Source organism: Haematobia irritans, chromosome 4, assembly GCF_050003625.1.
Source record: "Haematobia irritans isolate KBUSLIRL chromosome 4, ASM5000362v1, whole genome shotgun sequence".
Lineage (NCBI taxonomy): Eukaryota > Metazoa > Arthropoda > Insecta > Diptera > Muscidae > Haematobia > Haematobia irritans.
Window position 1 is genome coordinate 38,755,659 of NC_134400.1, and position 23,886 is coordinate 38,779,544.

The 23,886-nt window shown below is 29.1% G+C and overlaps 3 protein-coding genes and 1 long non-coding RNA gene across 7 annotated transcripts in view; 2 read left to right on the forward strand and 2 right to left on the reverse strand.

Moving 5' to 3' along the window:
- LOC142236983 (uncharacterized) overlaps window positions 1-7,235 on the reverse strand; it is a 52,600-nt gene extending 45,365 nt beyond the window's left edge. For all 3 annotated transcript variants that reach the window (XM_075308270.1, XM_075308269.1, XM_075308268.1), the window contains exons 1-2: window positions 6,715-7,235; window positions 5,893-6,614 (exon numbers count right to left, since the gene is read on the reverse strand). In XM_075308270.1, the coding sequence (XP_075164385.1) occupies window positions 5,893-6,588 (696 nt within the window). In that variant the 5' untranslated portion in view covers window positions 6,589-6,614; window positions 6,715-7,235. The remainder of the gene's footprint in view (window positions 1-5,892; window positions 6,615-6,714) is intronic.
- Window positions 7,236-9,003: 1,768 nt separating this feature from the next.
- On the forward strand, window positions 9,004-18,498 carry LOC142233417 (putative deoxycytidylate deaminase). Its single transcript, XM_075304325.1, has 2 exons — window positions 9,004-9,106; window positions 17,322-18,498. The coding sequence occupies exon 2, from the start codon at window positions 17,330-17,332 to the stop codon at window positions 17,963-17,965; it is 636 nt and encodes a 211-aa protein (XP_075160440.1). The 5' UTR covers window positions 9,004-9,106; window positions 17,322-17,329; the 3' UTR covers window positions 17,966-18,498.
- On the reverse strand, window positions 11,417-11,869 carry LOC142233418 (uncharacterized). Its single transcript, XR_012721403.1, has 2 exons — window positions 11,682-11,869; window positions 11,417-11,624 (listed from the first exon to the last, which is right to left on the reverse strand). It is a non-coding gene; the product is annotated as an uncharacterized LOC142233418 (long non-coding RNA).
- Clc (clathrin light chain) lies at window positions 14,073-15,168 on the forward strand. Of its 2 annotated transcripts, none has more exons than XM_075304324.1 (2): window positions 14,073-14,234; window positions 14,405-15,168. In XM_075304324.1, exon 2 carries the CDS (start codon window positions 14,419-14,421, stop codon window positions 15,100-15,102), a length of 684 nt encoding a protein of 227 aa, XP_075160439.1. In that variant the 5' UTR covers window positions 14,073-14,234; window positions 14,405-14,418; the 3' UTR covers window positions 15,103-15,168. The 2 variants fall into 2 exon arrangements, with proteins under 2 accessions (XP_075160439.1, XP_075160438.1); XM_075304323.1 differs by having other exon boundaries at window positions 14,409-15,168.
- Window positions 18,499-23,886: the final 5,388 nt, after the last annotated feature.

Consider the following 23,886-nt stretch of genomic DNA (forward strand, 5'->3'; position numbering starts at 1 on the left):
AAAATTAATAACCACTTATTAATTGGCATCGCTCAGGATTACGCATGTCCTAGGAGAAAAGTACTTCACCTCAGGCATACCTTCGGCCATGAAATAAGTAGTGTATAAAGAGCATATGATCGCCTAATATGTAATCACTTGTTCGTAGTTTGTAAAAGAACTACTTATTTTCTCTCATATCCAAATCTCGAAAATAAATACTTCTGTCAACGATTCTAATGGATCAATGATGTAAGATGGACACTACTTGAGTAGGAACTTAGAAAGTAAATTAAAATAAATTAAATTAAGATTTTATACACCTACGTACATACAAGGATAGCACACAAAAAACAAGTAAGGAAAGTCTAAAGTCGGGCGGGGCCGACTATATTATACCCTGCACCACTTTGTAGATCTAAATTTTCGATAACATATCACATCCGTCAAATGTGTTGGGGGCTATATATAAATGTTTGTCCCAAATACATACATTTAAATATCACTCGATCTGGACAGAATTTGATAGACTTCTACAAAACCTATAGACTCAAAATTTAAATCGGCTAATGCACTAGGGTGGAACACAATGTTAGTAAAAAACAAGTAAGGAAAGTCTAAAGTCGGGCGGGGCCGACTATATTATACCCTGCACCACTTTGTAGATCTAAATTTTCGATACCATATCACATCCGTCAAATGTGTTGGGGGCTATATATAAAGGTTTGTCCCAAATACATACATTTAAATATCACTCGATCTGGACAGAATTTGATACACTTCTACAAAATCTATAGACTCAAAATTTAAGTCGGCTAATTTACTAGGGTGGAGCACAATGTTAGTACAAAATATGGGAAACATTTAAATCTGAAGCAATTTTAAGGAAACTTCGCAAAAGTTTATTTATCATTTATCGCTCGATATATATGTATTAGAAGTTTAGGAAAACTGGAGTCATTTTTACAACTTTTCGACTAAGCAGTGGCGATTTTACAAGGAAAATGATGGTATTTTTAACACTTTTGTCGAAATCAGAAAAACATATATATGGGAGCTATATCTAAATCTGAACCGATTTCAAACAAATCTGGCACGCATAGCTATAATGCTAATTCTACTCCTTGTGCAAAATTTCAACTAAATCGGAGTTAAAAATTGGCCTCTGTGGTCATATGAGTGTAAATCGGGCGAAAGCTATATATGGGAGATATATCCAAATCTGAACCGATTTCAACCAAATTTGACACGCATAGTAACAATGCTAATTCTACTCCCTGTGCAAAATTTCAACCAAATCGGAGTTAAAAATTGGGCTCTTTGGGCAAATGAGTGTAAATCGGGCGAAAGCTATATATGAGAGCTATATCTAAATCTGAACCGATTTCTAACAAATCTGGCACGCATAGCTATAATGCTAATTCTACTCCTTGTGCAAAATTTCAACTAAATCGGAGTTAAAAATTGGCCTCTGTGGTCATATGAGTGTAAATCGGGCGAAAGCTATATGTGGGAGATATATCTAAATCTGAACCGATATCAACCAAATTTAACACGCATAGCTACAATGCAAATTCTACTCCCTGTGCAAAATTTCAACTAAATCGGAGCAGAAAATTGGCCTGTGTGGTCATATGAGTGTAAATCGGCCGAAAGCTATATATTGGAGCTATATCTAAATCTGAACCGATTTCAAACAAATCTGGCACGCATAGCTACAATGCAAATTCTAATCCCTGTGCAAAATTTCAATTAAATCGGAGTAAACGATTGGCCACTGTGGTCATATGAGTGTAAATCGGGCGAAAGATATATATGGGGATCGAAATTTGTACCGATTTCAATAAAATCTGGCACACTTGACTATAGTACTAATTGTCCTTCTTGTGCAAAATCTTAAGCAAATTAGGGTAAAACTCTGGCTTCTGGGGCCATATAAGTCCATATCGGACGAAATATATATATGGGTGCTATATCTCAACACATACTTGTGCCAAATTTGAAGTCGATTGGACTAAAACTGCGACCTAGACTTTGATTACAAAAATGTGTTCACGGACAGACGGACATGGTTATATCGACTCAGGAGCCCACCCTGAGCATTTTTGCCAAGACACACCATAGACATCTCGTCTCCTTCTGGGTGTTGCAAACATATGCACTAACTTATAAAATCAACTTTTCATATGTATTTTGAGCTGCTGAATTTGAAAAATATTTAAAATTTTTTTATGGAAAAGTTTTTGAGATATCCCGTTATTTTTAAATTTTCGCTCTTTTTCACTAAACACAATATATCTCGAGTTAGAAATGTCCGATTATAACTTTGTTGGTACTTAAATTAAAGGTAATAAGATGACGAATAATCCTGTGTAATTGGATCTGTAAAAAAAAAACGTATTTTACAATGGACCTTTTCCGCCAGAAAAGTATAAGTCAAATGAACTATAAGGGAAAAAACTTTCTTTAAAAGTTTATTCACTCTTGGACAAGGCAAATAATGTTATGCGTCTTCTATGCTAAGCAAAACTCGCAAAAAAAAAAACTTTGGCCTCACAATTTTTTTTTTCAGTGTATATACATAACGCCGTTTATAACGAATCCAGTAGGAGAGATGTAAATTTGGATGTGCATATAACTCAGAATGAATTGCAGCATTAAACGCAAATTAATTCCATTCTTAAACTGGAAAACTTACTAAAACAACTAATGAGTTAAATTCGTGATTACTACCTACATTCATTTAAATCACCATTATTATGAAATGCCTGGAAAAATCTTCAGAATCAACGTTAGATTACATTTTTATACCCTCCACCATAGGATGGGGGTATATTAACTTTGTCATTCCGTTTGTAACACATCGAAATATTGCTCTAAGACCCCATAAAGTATATATACTCTGGGTCGTGGTGAAATTCTGAGTCGATCTAAACATTTCCGTCCGTCCGTCTGTTGAAATCACGCTAATTTCCGAACGAAACAAGCTATCGACTTGAAACTTGGCACAAGTAGTTGTTATTGATGTAGGTCGGATGGTATGCAAATGGGTCATATCGGTTCACTTTTACGTATAGCCCCCAGATTTGGCTTGCGGAGCCTTTAAGAGAAACATATTTCATCCGATCTGGCTGAACAACCATGCAAAAATTGATCTACATTGGTCCATAATTATATATAGCCCCCAAATATACCGATCCCCATATTTGACCTCCGGAGTCTCTTGAAAGAGCAAAATTCATCCGATCCAGTTGAAATTTGGTACATTTCGCTAGTGCATGGCCGATAACAACCATGCCAAAATTGGTCCGTATCGATCTATAGTTATATATAGCCCCCAGATAAACCGATCCCCAATCACAGAAAAAAAATAATCTACAAAAATTTTATTGCCATAGAAAAATGTTATCAATGTTTTATATTTCTATACAAAATTTTGTCAAAATTTTATTTCTATAGAAAATAGAAAATCTATGGAGCATTTCATAGTTGGAGAGGAATATTTTGCAAAATCTTCCAAAACATCAAGAATTCTACCAATCTACCAATTAGTAAAAAATCTGGTAGACTCGTGTTCATAATTGTATGTAGCCCCCATATAAACCCAGCAAAAAAATTGGGAAGTTCTTCCAAAGGCATAACTTTAAAAGCACTTCCAGAAGATGCATTGCCAATGATGTTCTTTATTTTAACTATCCAGGAAGTTCTTTTAATTCAATTTTTTATGTCTTGGGTTTTTCATACTTTTAAAGGGTAATTTTAAATTTTTTGTTTCAATTAGGTTAAAAGCAGAGTAAGAATTAATAAAATGGTAAAATTCATTTAAATTTTTGCGAAAAAGTGCTAAATCCAATCTGAAAAAATTGTGCGTTTTTGAAAATATTTGAGGTCAAACGTTTCCGGCAACCGTTAGAATCCATTAAATAAAGATTATTTATTTGACAAAATATCACAGAATTTTTTAATTTACATCCAAAACATTGAACTCGGATCACACCTAAAGAAGTGATGCAAATTCAGTGCAACGGCTGTTGAAATGGTGAACATCCCTCCTATGACAAGCCCATGTTAAATTCATCGCTTCTACGTCAATTTTGCACCACTTCTGGATCCAAAAATAACATTTTCATTATTTTTTTGGCGACGCTTTTTTTGCTGGGTAATTGTGAAATCGAAAAGGCTTCAATCCGTTATAGATATAACCCATTAAAAGTATGAAAAAACCCAGTTATAAAAAAATTGAATTAAAAGAACTTCCTGGGTAGTTAAAATAAAGAACATTATTGGGAGTGCATCTTCAAATTTTTTTGCTGGGAGGGTGATAGGTAGTTGCAAATCCCAGCAAAAAAAGCGTCGCCAAAAAGTAATGAAAATGTTATTTTTGTATACGTAAGTGGTGCAAAATTGGCGCAGAAGCGATGATTTTAACATAGGCTTGTCAAAGGACGGATGTCCACCATTTCAACAGCAGTTGCACTGAATTTGCATCACTTCTGTTGTCACGAGAATTAAATATTTATTTAAAAAAAAAAACTCAATATGGGAATATAATGGTCTAAAAGAAAACAAAATGCCGGTGAGTTGTTCTGGATAGATCCCTACCCAATCTCTAGCTTTTCCACACAAACATAGTATCCAATACAAAGAGATGACTGGTCTAATATTCCACAAGCACTTGCCAATTTTCCGCGTTGATAATTTAAGGAATCTATATTTGCAGCGTTTAAAAACTGATCTATATTCAATCCTGAACCTGAACCCTGTTATCGCTATAACATGACTTGTCCCATTGCCAATGGGACAATTTTGCACTTGTATACCAATGGGCCATTGGTAGACAAGTGCAAAATTTCATTGCAGTATTAGGTTAGGAAATCAGCGAGGTCTATTACCTTTCCCGTTTTTTTTTTTGTTAGAGCGGTATAAGGTAATATTAAATATTTCTTCTTTATAAAAACAGTTTTGAAGCATAAACCCACCCAGAATTCTAAAACATGAGCTAGTGGCAGGTGGGGGGGGGGGGACATCACATCAAGTAACTACATTGAATTTTCTTTAAGATTTTGGAATGATAATAAAAGGAGCAGATATAGTATGCAATTATTACCAGAGTAAGGAATGAATGAATGCCGCCTTGTGTCTTAACGATGCAACTAGCCAACAACTTTAACATGTATGGTATGTATGGAGTGAGTATGTGTCGTATGTACGGTTCAATGTGTATCGCATGTATATGTGAGATGTACACACATCATCTGTATAACGACGATTCAAAGTGATTCCCCTACAACACTCCACATACAAATTGTAGTTGGTAGGACAGGATGAACACAAAGTAACGTGAGAGAGAGAGAAAGAAGGAAACATCAAAACAACTAAAGGAAGGGAAATGGAGAATATGAATGACAATGTGTGTTACCAACATGTATGTTGTATTTGATGGCAAAGTGTTTGCTTGAGTGTGCTTGTGCAAATTTTTGTGAAAAGCGGGGGAGAAGTAATACATTAGGGATGCTCTCATAGTAATGTGGTGCACACGGCAAAGGGCAAAATCACACAACAAAAGCAATTTTAATGATATGATTCCAAAAAAATATACATAACTAAGGAATTTTCCCATCTAAAAATCCGACTTTTTGTTTTCATTTCGTATAGCAGCAACACATATTTCAATTACTGAAAATTTCGTATTACAGATAACTTCATATGCGAAATCCTATAGTATGATTTGACGCCCTCAATGATGAGATTCGTCGGTGATGACATGCATAGATACTTATGTATTTTGTATGATAGGGTGTAGAGGAAATATTCATTTTGTATTTGCAGTTGAGATATTTCTTCGGCGGGTGTTTGTTTTTCTTGTAGCGGGACATTTGTTATGATCTTCTAAGACTACATACTACTACTCACCACCTTTTCCGCAGCTAGATTAAGCTGTTGCTGATGTTGCTGCTGTTGTTGCTGTTGGGCCTGTTGTTGCTGTTGCTGCTGTTGGGCCTGTTGTTGCTGCTGCTGCTGTTGTTGGGCCTGTTGTTGCTGCTGCTGTTGTTGTTGCTGTTGCATGGCCAGAAAAGTGTTGGATATCATCGACGGTGAGTTCCAACTTAATGTTGTCGGTGTTATCGTCGATGTGGTGGGAGATGGCGAAGCACCACTTGACGATGAATTTTCACCATAATAATTGGTGGCGGCCGCTGCATTGTTTACCACCGCCGCCGCTGCCGAAGATACAGCCGCTATGGCAGCCTGATTCTGGAATGAGGTCAATTGTTTGTCCAATGTGGCGGGTATTTGTAATTGTCGATGAGGTGTATTAACAGCCGACGAGGCATAATGGGCAGGTTTTGGTTGTACAGCACTGGCAGCGGCCGCATGATGGTATATCTGTTGGAAAACTGGATTGTAACTGCTAATGGGCGAGGGCGATACAAAACTTCCGCCACCGGCAGCGATATTAGCTGCTATATTTGAATGGGCCTGTAGAAGCAGTGACTGGGCACTTGATGCTAAATGGGGATGTTGGAAGTCATCGGTGGAACCACTGCTACCGCCCGCAGGCACTATACGATTATAAGCATATGGCCAGGGACTCGAATTCGGGTCCATGGTGACTCACTCACTCACTGCACAAGCTATTGAGGCAAACAACATAACAACAAAAACCAACATTAGAGTATATTTTAGCAACAATTGCTTGTAATTACATAAATTTATGTTATTTCGTTAACTCACCTAAATAGTTCTTGGCCCAGCGATGTTGCAGTTTTTTTTTTTCTTGTATCCAGAATAGACGACAAAAACCCCAAGTTCTTTGATTATCTCCGCCGTTTTCTCGATCTTCCAATTTTCTATATATTTTTCCTTACTATCAACGGTTTTTGACGTTTTCTCTTGTCTCTGCTTATAAAAAAAAAATATTGTACTCGTCGTCCTCTCCTTATATTTTTTTTGTTATTTTGGGGTTCTTTTTCCTATACACTATAAGGTGTTTGTGTATGTATGTGTATCGCGTTCTTGGTAAATTGTCTATCATCAATCACGCTGAACCATTTTAATTGTCGTTTCCCTCTATCAAAATTTGCACTTTAATTAATGTTTATTCATAAATATTTTGCCGCTTCTTATCGAGCACTATGTACACTAAAGTATTATGTAAAGTTTGCTGAATTTCTTTATTATTTTCGTTGTTATTTTGTAAAAAATTATGCACTATTTCTTACTTCGTCTTCTAGCAAAGCAGCGCCATTTTAGATATGGCTACCAGAGTTGCCATAAGATGATCACACTGTGGCAACGTTGGAAAATATATGGTTATCGGTTACTAATCTGCTTTTGGATGGCAATTATATGGCAACATTAGAAAAAAACGTTAATAATTGAAAGGAAAATGTAATACTACGTTCGCACTAGACACGAAATCTCGCTATTTAGAACCAAAATCCCTTTACAAATCTCAAGTGTTCGGACTGGCAAAATAACGAGATTTGGTAGATTTGAGGATTTAACAGCTGTTTATAAATATATCAATACAAACACAAACCCGTATGTGTAAACGCACACACACATTCATCCACAAGGAAAATTGGGGCAGGGTTGCAAAAAGTGTATTTTTAGTACTAAAACCACAGTTGTACAAGGCAGTATAGGGGATTTTGAAAGAGATTTTGTTTAAATCCTCTACAAGCCAGCTGATATTTGCCTATTGCAAATCTACTGAGATCTAGGAGGATTTCGGCCAAATTCTCATTTATATTACATATAAATTTATAAATATATACCTGTGATAGGGGAAGCATATCAAAAAGTACAAAATGAACATGAAAGCATTTTGCCATCACTACGGTTAGAAGAGCCATTTTATGTTAAATGTGATAAGATAAACGGAAAAATGTTATATTTATAAGAATTTATAAATGTTTAATAAATTAGTAAACATCTACACAATCGCGTTTTACTTGACCACAATGATTCTTTTATGAGCTTTACAGACTATCAGTTATTCCGGACGACAGTGCTCGTGTCGAACATATCCCATATATTGTGCACATTATAAGTTAAGTCCGAAGGCATAATCGATACTGCTGCATGTTCATGGGATCGATAACACATTTACCGATTATTTAGTCATCGCCGACAAGTCGTATCTATCCGGCACACTGTAAGATTCTTTACAAACACCGACATTCCGTCCGGAATAACTGATAGTCTGTAAAGCGCACTACAACTACCTTAAAATTCACATTTTCTGTTAGTTTGCAGGGGCTATTATTGGTGTCGTTCTAAATTGATCTAAAAAGGCACCTAATAATAATAACTGATGAGAAACTTTTTTGTAGTAACTTGGCGTGGTACAACTGCTCTATAGTGACGGCGCTTATCCGACGAGTTTTCTAGCAATAGTGATGGCAAAATACTAATTCCACTCAAGATTCTATGGTAGCGATGAATAAAAATGTTGGTTAAACACCGATATTAAATTCACATTTCGCGCTACAATTTTAAATTTTTCACGGTTAATTTTCCTTATAAATACATTTTAAAGAAAAATAAACTATTTCAAAAAATGCAAAAATATATGTGACGACAATCCTATTTTTATAACATCTTGTTCAATTACGTATCGAAATATCCAAGGCATTGATTGTTAACCATTACATATATCTGAATTCATTGATTTGAAAAAGTAATCGTGAAAACAAACTCGTTTTTGGCTCGATTTTAAAAAATGAAACTGTAAACAATCAATGTTTTAAAATCTTTATAATCGTGTCATATATATTTTTGCACGTTTCGGCTCAAGGTGGGTATTAAGTAAAAGCATTATAAACAAGTTATAATTTTATTATAAATTGATGGGAAATGATCAAGCAATAATTTAAAAATTTCATTTTCTTTAAAATGAATTATTAAAGAAAATTACTCATGAATAATTGCTAATTTAGTGCGAAAATTTAGCTTGCCTCCATTAACGGATCGACTCATTAATGTCCAGAAAATAATTATCAGTGCGAAGACCCTATAAACGCATTCACAAAGTGTGGCAATACCAGAAGTTAAAAAAATTTTTGGTGGTTTTGCATTCCCTTCCAGTTTTATTTATATTGTGACAAACAAAACGAATAATGTAAGTACACGATTATAAATTCAATTTTATTATGATAAATGAAATGTAATTACATATGCCACATACAAAATATTTGTTTACATTAAATATTAAAACAAACCAAAAACTAAATTCCTCATAACTCAAAGAAAAATTTGTAATTGGAAACTACATATGCTGTATTGTTGGTAGAATCACATGTTGCCAAAACAATGCTGTGTCCGCCTTTTCGACAAACTTCGATATGTTCGACATTTTTTTAGTGCGTTCAAGAGCATTTGATATTAAGAGGTAGCGTTGCGAAACTGAGGCGCTAGATGTCTCTGTCGTGTAGTTTAGGTCGATGTGTTCTTAATGCACCGTCCAGACTATTAGTTTTTTCCGGACATAATGTGTGTTTGTAAAGAATCCTATATTGTGGCCAATCGTTACGATTGTCGGACATAACTTATAGTGTGACCAAAATCCGGGATATGTTCGACACAAGCACTGTCGTCCGGATAAACTTATAGTCTGGACGGAACATAAATCACAAGAGCCCAAACACAAACGTTTGAAAAATGCTAAATTTCAAAAATTTTTCAAACATTTTTTCAAAAGGAATAGGATACAAACAACAAAACTTTAAATATATTAAACATTATTTGTAAACACTTTTGCATAGATAATTCGATTTCCTTCCTGTTGGTGCCATAAAATTGCATTAAAATTAACTAATACGCGTCCAATTGAACGTGCTGGACCGCGTGTTACAATAGATTTCTAGCAGAAGGAATTCACAAAGTATCCATTTTATAATGATAATAGGATGTAAACTAAACTGACGATTTGATGCACGTATTTATCCAGAAGTTGATATGAAAAATATCAAGTTTTTAACAATTTTAATTGGTTGCACTTTGAAGTGTTTCTGGAAACTTTTTCTAGTCGATAAGCCACTTATTTTTCATCGGCCAGCTTCTTAATGTTTCCAAGAATGTAGCATCCAAAGATTTTAGTTTTCTGCAAAGAGATTTAAGTTTAGTGACTTCTCTAAAGTGTCGATTTAATTTTTCATATTGACTTACCATTAATAATAATTTTTTTATATTTCTTCTAATTGACCACGAACTTCGTTGCACAAAGAAGCATTAAAACCACATAGTTTTTTCGTCGAATTTTAGCGTAGTGTTTTGTCAAAGTTTCCTCATATTATCTTAAACACCTTTTCGAAGATTTCGTCAACATTTTGGCAAATTGGAAGTAATTCGCAAACAATTTGAATATGTATTGAAGATGAGCTGTTTCAACTCAAGTTGAATTTATGTAGAAAATTACATTTACCCTCAAATTGAAAAGTTGTTGCATTTGAAAAACGCTCATCTTGTGTTTATTGGGAGTGATTATAGTGCGCCTTCACCCAGAAAAAAGGGGATCTAATGCCAACTGGACTGTATTTTAGTTCATGAAGATTAGTTGATTTTACCCTGCCAACATTTTTTGAATTTGGGTGCGCTTCTGAGAATCCCCACTACGTCGAAAACAATCATATACGACATCAAAAACTCGTCGGAAAAGCGCCGTCACTATTGAGAAGTTGTATCACGCCAAGTTACTACGAAAAAGTTTCTCATCAGTGCAATTATTAGGTGCCTATTTAGATCAATTTCGAAGGACGCCAATAAGAACCCCTGCAAACTATCAGAAAAAGTGAATTTTAAGGTAATTGTAGAAGAATAATTGTGGTCAAGTAAAACACGATTGTGTAGATGTTTATTGATTTGATTAAACATTTATAATTTCTTATAAATATGACATTTTTCGGTTTATCTCATCACATTTAACATAATTTTTTGCATTAATAAAAGAATGATGTTGAGTTTTAAGTAGCAAATTACATATTGCAGCGTCTATCAGCCAGTTTATTTATTTTCGATGGAGACAGCGTGCCTGGAAAAATATTTGAAAACCGATCACTTTATTCTATTTGGAAAGTCGAAAATTGTTCACCATATACCTTTCACAATTTTAAGCTTAATATCTATGTTTTCAGAACTTTATTTTCGTTTTTATTTAAATAAAATATAACAACCCTGCCAACATTTTTTGAATTTGGGGACTCTTTTGAGAATCCCCACTACGTCGAAAACAATCATATACGACATCAAAAACTCGTCGGAAAAGCGCCGTCACTATTGAGAAGTTGTACCACGCCAAGTTACTACAAAAATGTTTCGCATGAGTGCAATTATTAGGTGCCTTTATAGATCAATTTAGAACGACGCCAATAAGGGACCCTCCAAACAATCAGAAAAAGTGCATTTTAAGATAGTTGTAAAAGAATCATTGTGGTCGAGTAAAACACGTTTGTTTAGATATTTATTAATTTGATTAAACATTCACAAATTCTTAAAAATATAACATTTATACCACTATCACATTACATTTAACATAATTTTTGGCATTAATGATGATGTTGAGTTACAAGTAGCGAGTTACATGTTGCTGCGTCTATCAACCAGTGTTTTTATTCCATGGAGGCAGCGTGTCTGTAAAATATCTGAAAAACAATCACTTTATTCCATTTGGAAAATCACCAAATTGTTCACCAATATACCTTTCACAATTTTAAGCATATAATCTATGTTTTCAGAACTTTATTTTCGTTTTTATTTAATTAAAATATAACAAGCTGGTTGCGCTTGGCGTTTCACAAAAAAATGGCTTTTTTAACAGTAGGGATGGCAAATTACTTGCATGTACTTTTTGATGTACCTTTTCATGATGGTTGAAGTGACATTTACGAGTCTGTGGTACCGATGAGGTTGAAATGGAACTTTGAAATGCTGGCAGGGAAGCTGGTTGCGCTTGGGGTTTCACAAAAAATAAAATGGCTCTTCTAACAGTAGTGATGGCAAAATACTTTCATGTACATTTTTTACTTTTGATGTGCTTCCCCCATCACAGTTCGCGATGGTTGTGGTGACATTTACGAGTCTATGGTAGCGATGAGGATGAAATGGAACTTTGAAATGCTGGCAGGGTAGTTAACAATATGAGTAAATGTTCCTTATTTGAATAATTTTCTGCTAACTTTAATGACGTGAACTAAAAATAAGAAAAAAGTTGTATACAAATATAGTGCACAATTTTACTAAAAAATAAAATAGTTCATATTTTCCTAAAATGGCAGAAGTTTGTTTAAATTGAGTTCATAAGTCTCTCAAATGAGTAAATTTTACTAAAATTGTACCTGTCTAGAACTTCGTACAGCGCTAAAGACATTTTAACAATTTTTAAATCCAATTTTTTCTTCCAACATAATAAATTTTTTAACCAACAGAAAAAAATTAATTATTAAAAAAAAAATTCTTCAATTTGACAAAAAGTATTAACTTATTTGTAACATGTTCCAATTAGAAAACTATTTTAGTTAAAATTTTCTAAAATAAACCTACATTTTCTTCCACGGTGGGGTCACTTTTTTTGGGTGTTGCAGATTATAAGTTTATCCGGACGACAGTGGCCGTGTCGAACATATCCCATGGCCACATTATAAGTTAAGTCCGAAGGCATAATCGATACTGCTGCATGTTTATGGTCGATAACACATTTACCGATCATTTGATCATCAACGAATTGTCGTATCGATTGGACACATTGTAAGAATCTTTACAAACACAGATATTCCGTCCGGAAAAACTTATAGTCTGTAAGACGCATTATGCGCCGGAAAGTGTGTGTGTGAAAGTATTTATAGGGGCTTCTTGTGTTTATTGTCTTTTTAAGTTTATCTACACCTTGAAATTTGTTCGCTTATTGGCAGATAACACGGATCTTGTTTATGTGTCATTAATACAGTTTTGTGTATGTATTCTTTATGGGAGTAAATACTTTAATGTACTTTCATACTTTTTCATACGCTTCCCCCAACACAGTTGGCGATTGTTGCAGTGTCACTTACGAGTCTGTGGTAGCGATGAGGATGAAATGGCACCTTGAAATGCTGGCAGGGTAGAGGCACATACGGCCTTTTTAAAAACTACATAATTTATACCACCCCTGCCAACATTTTTTGAATTTGACGGCACTACTGAGAATAGCCACCACGTCGAAAACAATCGTATACGATATCCAAAACTCGTCGGAAAAGCACCGTCACTATTGAGAAGTTGTACCACGCCAAGTTACTACAAAAGAGTTTCTCGTCAGCACAATTATTAGGTGCCTTTTTAGATCAATTTAGAACGACGCCAATTAGAGCCCCTGCAAACTATCAGAAAAAGTAATTTTAAGGTAGTTGTCAAAGAATCATTGTGGTCAAGTAAAAAACGATTTGGAAGATGTTTATTAATTTGATTAAACATTTATAAATTCATATAAATATAACATTTCTCCGTTTATCTCGGCGCATTTAACATAACTTTTTTCATAAATAAAATAATGATGTTGATTTATACGTAGTAAGTTACATGTTGCACGTCTATCAGCTGTTTCTTTATTCTCGATGGAGGCAGCGTGTCTGGCAAAATATCTGAAAAAAAAACAATCACTATTCCATTTGGAAAGTCGAAAATTGTTCACCATATACCTTTCACAATTTAAGCGTAATAACTATGTTCTCAGCACTTTATTTACGTTTTATTTAAATAAATTATAATAATACCTCATGTACTACAGACAGTTATTCCGGACGGAATGTCGGTGTTTGTAAAGAATCTTACAGTGTGTCGGATACGACTTTTCGGCGATGACTAAATAATCGGTAAATGTCTTATCGATCCCATAAACATTCAGCAGTATCGATTATGCCTTCGGACTTAACTTATAATGTGCATAATATATGGGATATGTTCGACACGAGCACTATCGTCCGGAATAACTGAGTCTGTAAAGCGCATAAAACGGCATTACCACACCGTAATAAATAGTTACGTTTACAGTTCACACATTCAACGCCTTGGTTTAGGTGGCTTCTCTATCAGTACGAAATTTGGGGGTTTGGCAACACTATTTTTATCTCCGTATCAGAGAGAAGAAATTCAATAGAAATCTTTTGATTGAAAAAGAAAAACAAATTGGAGGTGGAAATAAGTGTAGCTCCTAAACAAAAAAACCTTGAAGTTTGATAATAGTCCATCCACATTTTTCTTTATATCGAAAGAAACAGGTACGATTGGCGAAAAGATAAACAAGATTTTTCGGTCAATAACCATGCAATTAACGCCCCTCATTTCTTTGTATTGTTACTTTCCATATTTCCAATTGATTGCATTCTGATGTGTCATCATGGTTAACAACGTTCTCTGATAACTGTAAAACCAATCTACATTGCATTAGCAAGTCAGTACAAAATGGATTTCGGTGATGATTTTGGTGCCCCAGCTACTAATGCAACTGGCGAAGAAGTGGATCCCGCCGCAGAATTCTTAGCCCAAGAAAAGGCAATTTTAGGTGATTTAGAAGCTGAGATTAGCGGTAATGGTACATCCAACGTCATCAAAACCGATGCTAATCCATCGGATGATGCTGGTCTATTGGGTGGTGATATCAATGAACTGAGTGCTGGTAACAATGGCAGTGGAGGCCTAGAGTCGTCCACTGGCAGCTTTGAAATGATAGGCGGAGACAACAATGATATAAATCCTATTTCGGGTCCTCCCCCATCCCGCATTGAACCTGAAAAAATACGCAAGTGGCGCGAAGAGCAACAACAACGTCTAGAGGAAAAAGATCGCGAAGAGGAGCGCAAAAAGGAAGAGTTGCGCCAACAGGCTAAAAAGGAGCTTGAAGATTGGTTACGCCAGACAGAAGAGTCAATTGCAAAAACCAAATCAGCAGCTCGCAGTGCTGAGAAACAAGCAGCTGCCTTGGAAAATGGCGGAGCCATGGAACCAGGCACTGAATGGGAACGCATTGCTAAGTTATGTGATTTTAATCCCAAAGTAAATAAGTCTGGCAAAGATGTTTCACGAATGCGTTCCATATATCTGCATCTGAAACAAAATCCTATTCCCATTAGAACACAAAAGGCATAAGGCTACAGAAAAAAAAAACAAACGAGAAATTGAATTCCATTCGAATAAATAGAACACTTTCTAGTATTCTTTATTTGTTTTGTATTTCGGGTGGAGTGAGTCCAGATTAGTAGTATTCTATGATTTATATAATTATATATAATATATTTTTTCCCTCACTGTATGTTTATTCTCAAACAAAACAAAATTCCATTTAATTTTGAAAATAAAACTTATTTGTATCACAACAATTGTATAATTGCAACAAATTAAGGGACCCTAGAATTATCTTTTCTTAAAATCCTCAACATTTTTTCATAATTTGAATTCTATAGATAATTTTGTCAAAATTTTATTTCTATAGATAATTTTGTCAAAATTTTATTTCTATAGAAAATTTTGTCAAAATTTTATTTCTATAGCAAATTTTGTCCAAATTTTATTTCTATAGAAAATTTTGTCCAAATTTTATTTCAATTGAAAATTTTGTCAAAATTTTATTTCTATAGAAAATATTCTGAAAATTTTGTTTCTATAGAACATTTTCTGAAAATTTTTATTTCTATAGAAAATTTTCTGAAATTTCTATAGAAAATTTTCTGAACATTTTTTTTCTATAGAAAATTTTCCGAAAATTTTATTTCTATGGAAAATTTTCTGAAAATTTTATTTCCATAGAAAATTTTCTGAAAATTTTATTTCTATAGAAAATTTTCTGAAAATTTTATTTCTATAGAAAATTTTCTGAAAATTTTATTTCTAAAAAAAAATTGTCACAATTTTATTTCTATAGAAAATTTTGTCCAAATTTTATTTCTATGGAAAATTTTGTCACAATTTTATTTATACAGAAAATTTTGTCCAAATTTTATTTCTTTCATTCGTTTTGTTTTGTTATTGTTGGCTTTTGTTCTTTAATCATTGTTGTTGTTTTTTTGATTTCAGCTTAAAACCATACATTAAGCTGAAATAAAAAAACAACAACAATGATTAAAGAACAAAAACCAACAATAACAAAACAAAACGAATGAAGGAAAGAAGAGGAAGCACGCTCAAAATAAAACGCAGCCAACGTCATTCAAATCGATTATTTGACGGTGGCAAAGGAAAAGAGAGATGTTTGTACGAATTTATTTCGGCAAAAGCCGGCTATCAATGTAAAACCTTTTTTCTGAAGGTTCAAGTGTGGTTTATTGTTGGGTTGAGTGAATTACCCGAATTTATTCTGATAATTCGTTGATAGTTTTGCTGCAAGTAGAGGATGCTGATGAGGAATGTGGTAATTCCGAAACATGCGTCCATCCAACCATCTTGCAGTCTATAGGGCTTTGCCCAAATAAATTTGATAAACATTCTTTTCCTCTGTTGGTTAAGCTACACTTGTAGTTTAGTCAATGTATGGTTTTAAGCTGAAATCAAAAAAACAACAACAATGATTAAAATTTTATTTCTATAGAAACTTTTCTCAAAATTTTATTTCCATAGAAAATTTTCTGAAAATTTTATTTCTATAGAAAATTTTCTGAAAATTTTATTTCTATAGAAAATTTTCTGAAAATTTTATTTCTATAGAAAATTTTCTGAAAACTTTATTTCTAAAAAAATTTGTCACAATTTTATTTCAACAGCAAATTTTGCCAAAATTTTATTCCTATAGAAAATATTCTGATAATTTTGTTTCTATAGAACATTTTCTGAAAATTTTATTTCTATAGAACATTTTCTAAACATTTTATTTTTATAGAAAATTTTCTGAAAATTTTATTTCTATATAAAATTTTCTGAAAATTTTATTTCTATAGAAAATTTTCTGAAAATTTTATTTCTATAGAAAATTTTGTCACAATTTTATTTATATAGGAAATTTTGTCAAAATTTTATTTCTATAGAAAATTTTCTGAAAATTTTATTTCTATAGAAAATTTTGTCACAATTTTATTTATATAGGAAATTTTGTCACAATTTTATTAATATAGGAAATTTTGTCAAAATTTTATTTCTATAGAAAATTTTGTCAATTTTATTTCAACAGAAAATTTAGTCAAAATTTTATTTCTATAGAAAATATTCTGAAAATTTTGTTTCTATAGAAATTTTTCTGAAAATTTTATTTCTATAGAAAATTTTATTTCTATAGAAAATTTTCTGAAAATTTTATTTCTATAGAAAATGTTTGCAAAATTTTTGTTGTTTCTTATAAGCTGTATTTAATTTGAACTCCTTATGCTTCTTCATTTCAGTTCCTATCATGACAACGAATGACAATACTGCTCCTCAAAGATCTCCAATTAAACTTACACCTCTGATAAATTGTAAAAGGCAAGATTATTTACACTGGGATGATTATTTTATGGCCACAGCTGTGCTATCGTCACAGCGTAGCAAGGATCCTGTCACCCAAGTGGGAGCCGTGATTGTAAATGAAGATAATCGTATTGTGGCCATTGGTTACAATGGTTTCCCCAGCCGCTGTGAAGATGATGAATTTCCTTGGTATAAATCCGCCGATATAGAAAATTTACTGGACGAGGATCAACATTTGGATCCAATGAATGATAAGAAAATGTTTGTAGTTCATGCCGAAGCCAATGCAATATTGAATAAAAATTGTGCCACTCTGAAGAATACACGGCTCTACACTACCCTCTTCCCTTGCAATGAATGTGCTAAACTTATTGTACAATCGGGTATATCGAAAGTCTTCTATATCTCCGATAAGTATGCTGACAAACCCATATATCGTGCATCCCGCCTTATGTTTGGAAAGGCCCGAATACAGTGTGAGCGTTATGAGCCCAAACAAAAAAAGATTGTCATCGATTTTGATCGCATATTGAAAGAGGATTTAAATTTAATTCAAGAGCTTGAGAATATTAAATTATAAAAATTAGAATAATGAAAAAATTTGCATGTTATCATGACAAGTTGGAATGCTAGCCAATTAAAAAAAAAAACAAAACACAAATCAATAAGCCAGAGTCACTATATTTTTGTTTCACAAAACTGTTTTTTTGTATTATATAATTTATTTTTACTTAATTGTTTAAAAAATATTCGTAGTTTGTCCATTTTGTGTACAAGTAAATGATAATCTTGACCAAATGTATCTGAATCTAGACCGGTGCCATATCGTACAAAAAGAAAAAACTTTCCAAGCAATAGATAAAAAATTTTCCATAACTTTACTTAAATTTTTCAATAAAAATTTAATGAGTTTTTCATGAAGAAATTTTGCAAAAAAAATATTTTTATTGAAAATTGACACAAAACCTTTTTATATAGAATTTATTATAAAATTGGCATACCTATTGAAAATTATAGCACATTTTTAATTGTATTGCAAATTCCTTTTTAAGCCCGAACAAATAAATAAGATTGAAAAATTATAAATTAATACAATTTTCTATAAAAATAAAATTTTGACAAAATTTTCTATAAAAATAAAAATGTTGACAAAATTTTCTATAGAAATAAAACTTTGACAAAATTTTCTATAGAAATAAAATTTTGATAAAATTTTTATAAAAATAAAATTTTGACAAAATTTTCTATAGAAATAAAACTTTGACATAATTTTCTATAAAAAAAATTTTTTTTGAAAATATATTCTATAGAAATAAATTTTTGCCAAAATTTTCTATAAAAATAAAATATTGACAAAATTTTCTATAAAAATAAAATTTTGACAAAATTTTCCATAAAAATAAAATAGTGACAAAATTTTCAATAAAAATAAAATTTTCTATAAAAATACAATTTTGACAAGATTTTCTATAGAAATTAAATTTTGACAAAATTTTCTATAAAAATAAAATTTTCACAAAATTGTCTATAGAAAAAATGTTTTGACAAAATAAAATCTATAGAAAATTTTGACTAAATTTTCTATAGAAACAAAATTTTGACAAAATTTTCTATGAAAATAAAATTTTCAGAAAATTTTCTATAGAAATAAAATTTAGCAAAAAATTTCTATAGAAATAAAATTTAGCAAAAATTTTCTATAGAAATAAAATTTAGCACAAATTTTCTATAGAAATAAAATTTTAACACATTTTCTATAAAAATAAAATTTTAACAAAATTTTCTATAAAAATAAAATTTTCTATAGAATTTTCTATTGAAATAAAATTTTGCAACAATTTTCTATAGAAATAAAATTTTGGAAAAATTTTCTATAGAAAAAAAATGTTGACTAAATTTTCTATAAAAATAAAATTTTGACAAAATTTTCTATAAAAATAAAATTTTGAAAACATTTTATATAGAAATAAAATTTTGACTAAATTTTCTATAGAAAAGAAATGTTGACTAAATTTTCTATAGAAATAAAATTTTCAGAAAATTTTCTATGAAAATAAAATTTTCAGAAAATTTTCTATAGAAATAAAATTTAGCAAAAATTTTCTATAGAAATAAAATTTAGCAAAAATTTTCTATAGAAATAAAATTTAGCACAAATTTTCTATAGAAATAAAATTTTAACACATTTTCTATAAAAATAAAATTTTAACAAAATTTTCTATAAAAATAAAATGTTGACAAAATTTTCTATAGAAATAAAATGTTGACAAAATTTTCTATAGAAATAAAATGTTGACAAAATTTTCTATAGAATTTTCTATTGAAATAAAATTTTGCAAAAATTTTCTATAGAAATAAAATTTTGGAAAAATTTTCTATAGAAATAAAATTTAGCAAAAATTTTCTATAAAAATAAAATTTTGACAAAATTTTCTATAGAAATAAAATTTTGACAAAATGAAAATAAAATTTTCAGAAAATTTTTTATAGAAATAAAATTTAGCAAAAATTTTCTGTAGAAATAAAATTTAGCAAAAATTTTCTATAGAAATAAAATTTAGCAAAAATTTTCTATAAAAATAAAATTTTGACAAAATTTTCTATAAAAATAAAATATTGACAAAATTTTCTATAAAAATAAAATTTTGATAAAATCTTCTATAAAAATAAAATTTTAAAAAAATTTTCTATAGAAATAAAATTTTGACAAACATTTCTATAAAAATAAAATTTTGACAAAATTTTCTATAGAAATAAAATTTTGAATAAATTTTCTATAGAAAAAAAAAATTTTGAATAAATTTTCTATAGAAATAAAATTTTGACAAAATTTTCTATAGAAATAAAATTTTGACAAACATTTCTATAAAAATAAAATTTTGACAAAATGTTCTATAAAAATAAAATTTTCACAAAATTGTCTATAGAAATAAAATAAAACAACATTTTCTACAGAAATATCATTTTGAAAAAATTTTCTATAGAAATAAAATTTGGAAAAAATTTTTCTATAAAAATTAACCAATTAAAAAATGCAAACCAATTATAAAAATCAATAAACCAGAGTCAAAAATTCTTTGTTTCACAAAAACTTGTTTGTGTTCTAAAATTTATTTTTACTAATGAAATGCTTTTAAAAATTTCTTTATACAAGCAAAATTCCTCTGAGTCAATGCCATGCGATCCATGTATGTCATTGGTACAATAAATAAAACAAAAAATCTATAACTTCACAAATAATTTAAGAAGAGTGAAGAGTTTTACAAAATTCAAAATTTTGCAAAACAATTATTTTATATTTATTGAAAATTTAAACAAAATTTTATTTATGTAGAATATATCATCAAATTTACATGTCTATTGAAAATTCTATAATTTTTGTTGTTGAAAATTTTAACACACATTTTTCCTTCTATTTCTATTGAAAAAATTATATAGATTGTATTTATAAGAAAATTATGAAATTTACGTAGGGATAATAATAATTACACTACTTAACATATTTGCTGTTATATTATTGTAATTCTTGGCCTGGCGAACAATAATTTCTAAAAATTGTAATCTTTACTCAATGATAAATGAAAACTTTTTCTGTGTATTGAACATTCTATTCATTTTTGTTAACGGTATTGAAAATTTGATCTATATATTTTTTTGTATTTCTATTGAAATTTTCATAAAATGTTATAAGTTTTATAAAAGAATTTCAAAAAAAAAAAATATTTAAACTAATTTGTATTGGTCTAGACTAGCGGTAAAAAAATACTTCCATGCTATGGATAAAAATATTAAACAGTGATTACTTTCCCCTTTTCAGTAGACTGATTGCTGTTTTTGTAGTTTTAAGCGTAGCCGATACCTGAGAGGAATTTTATTTTCTTCTTAGTTCTTATATAATGTAATTTAGGAAAATAAAATCGAATGAATCTCTAGACTATAACTTTAGGCTAATTGGTATTGTTTGTTTGTGTTTTTTGCAAGTTGCTTTTAATTATTTTTTTATGTATATATTATGTGTGACAAAATCTAAAATTGTTTAAAATTTTTTGGTACAAATAAATTATTTTGCATGCATAATAATCGCATTTTCCAATTGCTTAAGATTTTAAATTGTAATATTTATCAAAATTTTATTTCAATAGAATTTTTTTTTTGCAAAATTTTATTTGTATAGAAAATTTTGTCAAAATTTTATTTTTATAGAAAATTTTGTCAAAATTTTATTTCTATAGAAAATTTTGTCAAAATTTTATTTCTATAGAAAATTTTTTCAAAACTTTTGGTTCTATAGAAAATGTTGTCAAAACTTTTGTTTCTATAGAAAATGTCAAAATTTTATTGCTATAGAAAATTTTGTCAAAATTTTATTTGTATAGAAAATTTTGTAAATTTTTTTTTATATAGAAAATTTTGTCAAAATTTTATTTCTATAGAAAATTTTGTCAAAATTTTATTTCTATAGAAAATTTTGTCAAAATTTTATTTCTATAGAAAATTTTGTCAAAATTTTATTTCTATAGACAATTTTGTCAAAATTTTATTTGTATAGAAAACTTTTGCAAAATTGTATTTCTATAGAAATTTTTTGCAAAATTTTATTTCTATAGAATTTTTTTTCAAAATTTTATTTCTATAGAAAATTTTGACAAAGTTTTATTTCTATAAAAAAATTTTTTCAAAATTGTATTTCTATAGAAAATTTTTGCAGAATTTTGTTTCTATAGAAAATTTTTACAAAATTTTATTTCTATAGAAAATTTTTACAAAATTGTATTTCTATAAAAAAATTTTTCACAATTTTATTTCTATAGAAAATTTTGACAAAAATGTATTATCTATAGAAAATTTTGACAAAATTTTATTTCTATAGAAAATTTTGACAAAATTTTATTTCTATAGAAAATTTTTGCATAATTTTATTTCTATAGAAAATTTTTGCAAAATTTTATTTCTATAGAAAATTTTATCAAAACTGTATTTCTATATAAAATTTTGTCAAAATTTTATTTCTATACAAAATTTTTGTTAAAATTTTATTTCTATAGAAAATTTTATCAAAATTGTATTTCTATAGAAAATTTTGTCAAAATTTTATTTCTATAAAAAATTTTGTCAAAACTTTTGTTTCTATAGAAAATGTTGTCAAAATTTTCTATAGAAATAAAATTTTGATAAAATTTTCTATAGAAAAAAATTTTAACAAAATTTGTGTATAGAAATAAAATTTTGACAAAATTTTATATAGAAATACAATTTTGACAAAAAAAGAAAATTTTTGCAAAATTTTATTTCTATAAAAAATTTTTTCAAAATTTTATTTCTATAAAAAAATTTGACAAAATTTTATTTCTATAGAAAATTTTGACAAAATTTTATTTCTATAGAAAATTTTGACAAAATTTTATTTCTATAGAAAATTTTTGCATAATTTTATTTCTATAGAAAATTTTTCTAAAATTTTATTTCTATAGAAAATATTGTCAAAATTTTATTTCTATACAAAAATTTTGTTAAAATTTTATTTCTATAGAAAATTTTATCAAAATTGTATTTCTATATAAAATTTTGTCAAAATTTTATTTCTATACAAAAATTTTGTTAAAATTTTATTTCTATAGAAAATTTTGTCAAAATTGTATTTCTATATAAAATTTTGTCAAAATTTTATTTCTATACAAAAATTTTGTTAAAATTTTATTTCTATAGAAAATTTTTTCAAAATTGTATTTCTATAGAAAATTTTGTCAAAATTTTATTTCTATAAAAAATTTTGTCAAAACTTTTGTTTCTATAGAACATTTTCTCAAAATTTTATTTCCATATAAAATTTTGTTAAAATTTTATTTTTATAGAAAATTTCGTCATAATTTTTTTCTATAAAAATTTTGTCAAAATTGTATTTCTATAGAAAATTTTGTCAAAATGTTATTTATATAGAAAATTTTGTCAACATTTTATTTCTATAGAAAATATTGTCAAAATTTTATTTCTATACAAAAATTTTGTTAAAATTTTATTTCTATAGTAAATTTTGTCAAAATTGTATTTCTATATAAAATTTTGTCAAAATTTTATTTTTATACAAAAATTTTGTTAAAATTTTATTTCTATAGAAAATTTTATCAAAATTGCATTTCTATAGAAAATTTTGTTAAAATTTTATTTTTATAGAAAATTTCGTCATAATTTTTTTCTATAAAAATTTTGTCAAAATTGTATTTCTATAGAAAATTTTGTCAAAATGTTATTTATATAGAAAATTTTGTCAACATTTTATTTCTATAGAAAATATTGTCAAAATTTTATTTCTATACAAAAATTTTGTTAAAATTTTATTTCTATAGAAAATTTTGTCAAAATTGTATTTCTATATAAAATTTTGTCAAAATTTTATTTTTATACAAAAATTTTGTTAAAATTTTATTTCTATAGAAAATTTTATCAAAATTGCATTTCTATAGAAACTTTTGTCAAAATTTTATTTCTATAAAAAAATTTTGT

Bases quoted from the DNA above. Each gene is read 5' to 3' on its own strand.
- Clc (XM_075304324.1), top strand. From the start codon at position 14,419: ATGGATTTCGGTGATGATTTTGGTGCCCCAGCTACTAATGCAACTGGC.
- LOC142233417 (XM_075304325.1), top strand. From the start codon at position 17,330: ATGACAACGAATGACAATACTGCTCCTCAAAGATCTCCAATTAAACTT.